This window comes from Pteropus alecto, unplaced genomic scaffold (genome assembly GCF_000325575.1).
Source record: "Pteropus alecto unplaced genomic scaffold, ASM32557v1 scaffold21, whole genome shotgun sequence".
Classification (NCBI taxonomy): Eukaryota; Metazoa; Chordata; class Mammalia; order Chiroptera; family Pteropodidae; genus Pteropus; species Pteropus alecto.
The window spans coordinates 15,627,658-15,633,657 of NW_006436282.1; the positions used below are offsets into that span (position 1 = coordinate 15,627,658).

At 45.8% G+C, this 6,000-nt stretch overlaps 2 protein-coding genes across 4 annotated transcripts in view; one reads left to right on the forward strand and one right to left on the reverse strand.

Moving 5' to 3' along the window:
- The window catches only part of DNAH11 (dynein axonemal heavy chain 11), a 270,126-nt gene extending 267,506 nt beyond the window's left edge, over positions 1–2,620 (forward strand). Inside the window, 3 exon segments of the mRNA XM_025046892.1 lie at positions 769–881; positions 1,390–1,530; positions 2,373–2,620. Of these exon segments, the coding sequence (XP_024902660.1) occupies positions 769–881; positions 1,390–1,530; positions 2,373–2,620 (502 nt within the window).
- The window catches only part of CDCA7L (cell division cycle associated 7 like), a 58,514-nt gene continuing 54,792 nt past the window's right edge, over positions 2,279–6,000 (reverse strand). For all 3 annotated transcript variants that reach the window (XM_015589471.2, XM_006911980.3, XM_006911979.3), the window contains exons 8-10: positions 5,075–5,224; positions 4,151–4,287; positions 2,279–3,702 (exon numbers count right to left, since the gene is read on the reverse strand). In XM_015589471.2, the coding sequence (XP_015444957.1) occupies positions 3,672–3,702; positions 4,151–4,287; positions 5,075–5,224 (318 nt within the window). In that variant the 3' untranslated portion in view covers positions 2,279–3,671. The remainder of the gene's footprint in view (positions 3,703–4,150; positions 4,288–5,074; positions 5,225–6,000) is intronic.

Genomic DNA, 6,000 nt, shown 5'->3' on the forward strand with positions numbered 1-6,000 from the left:
ACTCTGAACCAAACCAGGTTCCAGAAAACTTCAGGGCTAGCCCAAGTGGCCCTCACTGTGGAGAACTGTTCTGCTGGCTTTTACGTTGGGCTACCCTCTCTGTGCTCCAGCTTCCCACTGTTTTCAGCAGCCCTTAAAGGTTTCACATGTCTTGAGCCAGCTTCCTCATTGGTAAATTGCAGATACTTCCTACCTTGCATAACTATTTGTGCCAATGAAATGAAAGAACCTGTGTAAAAACAGCAGCTTCTCAGAGCCACAGGCATAACAATGGGTAAAATAACTTTGTAATAACCTTTCCTGGTTTCAGGTTATTGCGTGTGGGGACACTACTGTCATATCCTCTACTGTCTCTGCTGGTGACTCTAGTGAGTCATAACCGACTTCCCCTCAGGCACACATGGGTGTTTTTCTTCCTGTTCCCATGCACCCTGTACATACCTCCATGCTGGCATTCGTCAGCCCAGATCCTACACAGGTCACCTACATACAGTCACCATATAGCACTAGGAGGATCTAAGTAGTTGAATAAATGGAGACAAATCTTCTATATTTTTCAGTGTTTCTTGTCCCTAATGGTAATATAACCTCTAAAGAAAATCTAGCTCTTTAAATGGACATTCTGCAAATCATCAGGTAATGATTTTGCTGGTTACCAGCAGTGTACATCTACCACCACCTCCCCCCAGAATCTGCTTAATCACCTTATTGGGAAAGTTCTGTATTTCTAAAAAGCAAGCTTATCTCTTCCCATCATCTATTAACCAGGTTTAACGACCTTCTCTTACGATGCCGAGAACTAGATACTTGGACACAAGATCTTGCTCTTCCGGCTGTGGTGTGGCTTTCAGGATTCTTCAACCCTCAGTCTTTCTTAACTGGTAAGGGCAGCCCCTGATGTCAACAGAACCACACCCCTAGCAGAAATCCCATCTACCTTTACCTGTGAGTGACTCTCCTTGCCCACCAGGTGTCATGCAGTAGCCATTACAGAGAAGGGAGTACAAGAGACAGCAGCTTCAGAGGAAATAAAATTCCGGACACGGGAATAGCAGCTCCAGGGAAGGAGGCCCAGGAATGGGAGGGATGTGGTTCATTCTAGCAAACATTTTTTGCCAAGGGCCATCTGGTCTTTTACAAGGGCTCCACTCTGCCATGACAGTGCCGAAGCGACCAGACAACACATAACCAAATGGGCATGGCTGTTCCAGTAAAACTTCATTCACAAACTCTGAGGTTGTCTTGCAGGCCTAGCTTGCCAACCCTCGCTCTAACGTAGCCACGTGCAAACACCTGAGAACCGAAAGCACGTCTTGGGTGGAGGCGCAGCTGACCAGGGCTCCCGGAGGCTACATACAACCCTTCATCCTCTTCCTCCTCCTCCCAAAGCGATCATGCAGACCATGGCTCGAAAAAACGAGTGGCCACTAGATAAAATGTGCTTGACTGTTGATGTTACCAAAAAAACGAAGGAAGATTATGGACATCCCCCACGGGAAGGCGCCTATCTGTCCGGCCTCCTCATGGAAGGTAAGACACCCCAAGGAGCGCAATTAAGGACCTTGCGTACTCAGGTTCAAGTTGGTATTTGTCCTTCGTTTATTCCATTTCTCAGCATTCGCACACTAGTGGTTACTTATCTGATTTCCTGCTTAAAAAAAAAATTAAATGCCACATTGTGAGCCAAATCTTACGGCATTTCGGTTACGTAAATGGCTGTCACTTAAATCTGTGCATCTATCTGATGTTAATACCACAAGGTAATTTAAGGCCTACACTGAATTTAAATTATGCTTTTCGATATAATCAATTCAAAATCTCCTTTTTTCACTCCTCCAAGCCTTTAAGACGTCAGTGCACACCTCTGAAGCGGGGGAGGGGAAAGGGTGGAGTATGCCGCGTTTTCCAGGTTGACTTGGCCATGCGTTTATTTTGAAGACCATTTCCTCTTACCCCAGCCTTTGTCACGATGCTCTTTCACTTGTGGCACTTGCTCTAAAGACGGGAAATGAGGTACCTGAACTTGGTGTAAGAAAAGAAAGTGCAGTGGGAAGGAAATGTGTGGAGACCAGACTGTCTAGAAGCCTTCAGGTTCACATTTTTTTAAGGCAGGTAAACCAGTTTGTGTCTGGATTGCTATGGAATCTGTTTTCCCAAGAAAGTTTAGGTGTGAAGCAGGGGAGCAATGATCTGCTTACTGCGTGTAAACGGCGTCTGGGTAGCAGGTATCCTAACCTCCGTCTTGGGCCAGCTTGGTAAGAAAGCCACTGACAAGCAGTAACGTGACAAAACCAGAACATTTATTGCCTACAACACTTACAAGATCAGTATCAACACGCCCCACCGTTGCAACCCTTGTGTTTTTGCTGCAGGTGCAAGATGGGACATCCAGTCAGGAACCATTGTGGAAGCCCGCCTCAAGGAGCTGACATCTGTGATGCCAGTCATCTTTGCAAAAGCCATAACCATGGACAGAGAGGAAACCAAACATACCTATGCATGCCCTGTATACAAAACCAAAACGAGGGGCCCCAACTATGTCTGGACCTTCAGGTTGAAGAGCAAAGAGAAGACGGCCAAATGGGTCCTGGCAGGCGTGGCTCTGCTGCTAGAAGCATAGACGACGCTCATGCTGGGACTCACGTCCCTCCAGCCTCAGCCAGAACACAGTGAGGATTCTTCATTGTCACTGTACTATTCCACATACATTTTTATTGCACTGAGGGGCATAAAACACATTCCAGTTTCTGTAATTTTTAAGTAACTTGTAAATGTGCATTAATTTTTTTTTTCTTTTTTTAAAAAAACACCATCCTTAAAAAGTGGAGAAGGGGGAGAGAAAGAAGCAGTGTCGAAAAAAATACTGGAATCTGTTTTAGCTTTCCTCAGTACCCAACCCACAACACAAAAGTACAGTATCTCTCACATTTTCATCAAGGTTCCACTGAAATACAACCTCAAAAACTGGGGTCGGCAGCCTGGTCAGTAAGTGGGATTTTAGTTCTTGTAGATGTTTAAACAAAACCCTTTTAAGTTAGCCCTTACATTCTCTTAAGGTCCAGAAGCAACTGGCCCCGGGCAGATGTCCCTGCTGGCCAGCAGCGCTCCGAGGCCTCCAGTGTTGATGTGACAGTCCACTTTTCAAGTTTTAATAAAAATAAAACTCTAGTACTCTCAAGTTCTGTGGTTAATTGCACTTTGGAATTTAGGGGAACAGTCATCAATATAAATTTCCAATCACACAGAGCAGGTTCAACTACATGGTTTGAATTAGGTAAAGGGGATAGATCCCCTGTGAAAACTTAAAGAGTCGGAGGGGGTAGGGGGGGTAAAATGTCAAGGCAACATTGATAAGTAAACAGTGACAAAAGCAAGAGCTACTTTTTTTCCCTGGAACTTACCTGAACTTTAATTGTGCTTTTTAATCATCTGCAGATGCTTTTAACAATTCAAACAGGCCTGCGTATACATGTATATAGATTCCTCGAGGTGCTTAGCTGTCTTCCTGAGAAATCTTTGTAAGCATATAAACAATCTTTAAAAAAAAAATAGTATTTAGATCTACGAAGAATTTCTGTATAAAAACACGACTGTAAGAAATTCTTAGGCACAAATGGTACGTATGGCACGTCTTGTTGGAGTATGCTAAGGTGAGTTGGCTGATTCTTCTCTTAGTTGTCTTCTACCAGCTGCTTTTGAAAGCTGGGAAAAAGATGGGCAGTGTTAGTGTGATGATCAGTGGGAGGGAGATAAGGGCAAAGCCCAACCCGGATCTGTCAGTCCGGACTCCTTAAGTAACAGCAGGTGCGACCTGCCTCATTCCAACACTGCTTTAGAGTTTGTTGTGGACCACAGTTCCCTCTCTTCTCCCCAGAATGAGATAACCACGTCCTAAGTGCACATCCCTTAAATTCCTGCCTCACATACTCCATTTCTGTTAAGGGGAAATTGTGGCTACAGGCGGTACCAAGTTGAAAATTCTAGCAACATAAGGAATTTCCTAATAGGAAAAACATCAGTCCTGAGCTTCTCCAAAGCAGAGTTAAAGAATGATGGCACTCGAGCTGGTGGGTAAGCATCAGCCAGAAACGAGGCAAGCACTACCTGCCCTGCCGGCGTTACCACCTCTGGTTTTGGTTTTAAGACTTACCTCTCCAGATACTCCTTAACGTTATTATAACCGTAAAACTTGGCCAGATGAATGAGGATGCCTGTGGCACAGCGGCCATCACGCCTCCGGCAATAACTGCAATTGCAGATCCCACGGCAGGGAGGACACATCCAGTCCTAGGAGAAATGAAATGACCCCCTTATCTGCAGGCTCTGATCAGGCTGCTTCGACGGATCTCTCCTCCAGTCTTTAACTGGGTGTTATCTTTTAGCATGTGTCACAAGGGGAAGGAGTACTGTCTCCTTCCTGTTTCAAAAAGGCCCCAAAGCTTGATCCTGCAAGGACCAGCTGATGTAACTAGGAGATACCTGTTCAAGAATTTTGGAGCATTTTAGGAGCACAGGGTTTCCAAAGATCAGCGGGACCAGGGTGTGAATGCGAGTTCTTCCACATCCCATTTGTGTGACAGTTGTTAAATCATTTAACCTGAGTGAGTTTACGGTCATCTGCAAATTGAGGACAGTACATGACTTATATAAAAGGCTAAGGGCATGGACTGTCCAAGCTAATATTAACCGTGAGACTTATTTTACAGAAGTAACTGAGGCACAGAAAGGTATATATGTATCTACTTCATAAGGATAAATGAGTTAATAACCACTGAGATAAACGGCATTACAGATGTGAAACCTCAGAGCAGTGCTGGGCACAGATTCATCTGGATGAACCAGACAGCTGTCAAAAAGGTTGGCTCTGGCTCTGGAAAACCCAAGGCAACCTCTTCTCCTATTAGTCAGCTCGGTCCCTTTCTAGAAGGAAACCCTATTCTTCATTTCTCCCAGCACCTTAAGATGCAGAGAGAGGGCTCCACAGGCCCTGCAGCTCTGGGTCCCCGGGAATGGGAGCATCTTCAGGCTTCCCTTCACCAGGACGAGTTACAAAGAGCACGAACGCTGCTCCTACCGGGTCCAACAGGGCTGATCTCACGTCCTCCCCGTAGCGGTTCCGCAGGCACGGCCCACAGAACTGGCCCCGCACCCCGCCGCAGCTCTGGTTCCGACACACCGTCTTGGTGTCGATGGTCTTCTGCCGACACTGGTGGCACGTGTTACCCTGCAGGAGGACGGTGGTGAGCGGTTAATACGGATGTACGGGGCCACACGCACGTCCTAAATGCACGAGGACACACTGCCCTCTCCTAGGGTCAAGCAGCATTGATTTTCTGGTACAAGCCATCGCGCCCTCCAGTAGCCCGTCAGCACTTTTAGTTCTGGGGCCAGAGAAACATCTTAGGGCAGGTGAGACTGAGCAGGAAGCCTAGAAGAAATGAAACCATCAGGTGGACACAAATGATCAGGGACCAGAGGGAAGGCAGGAGGGTCAGAGGCCCCAGAGTGGCTATGAGCCCTGGGCAGCATCACTCAGCTCTGACCTAGTTCCTGGTGGTCAGTTTAAACATGCTGGCAATTAAACTAAAAACATTTTAATACTACCTTAAGGCTGTGTCCCATTATCTTAAAACTGTGCAGAACAGCACAAAGTCTCCTTCTAAATCACCATTTAAAAGAAATTTTAACCTGCCCTCTTACCAACCGAAGATAGTCTCTCAAACTTGTTTTTATGGTTATATTAACCAAAAAGCATATTGTTTGCTTCTGTGTTCAAAACAAAAACGATATATTGAAAATATGTTATAAATAGGTTTTTCCGAACTGTACCCCTGCATCCCCTCAAGAAACTTTTCCCTGACAATTCCTGCACGAAGCCATCATCTTCCCCAGTTATAACTGACCCTCCAATTCAGAGCCCGCCTCTGTGCTCTGGGGAGATGGCACAGTGTGTAAGCCCAGATACAGTTTAAAAACAATGCAGGATTTCAAATCCCAGTG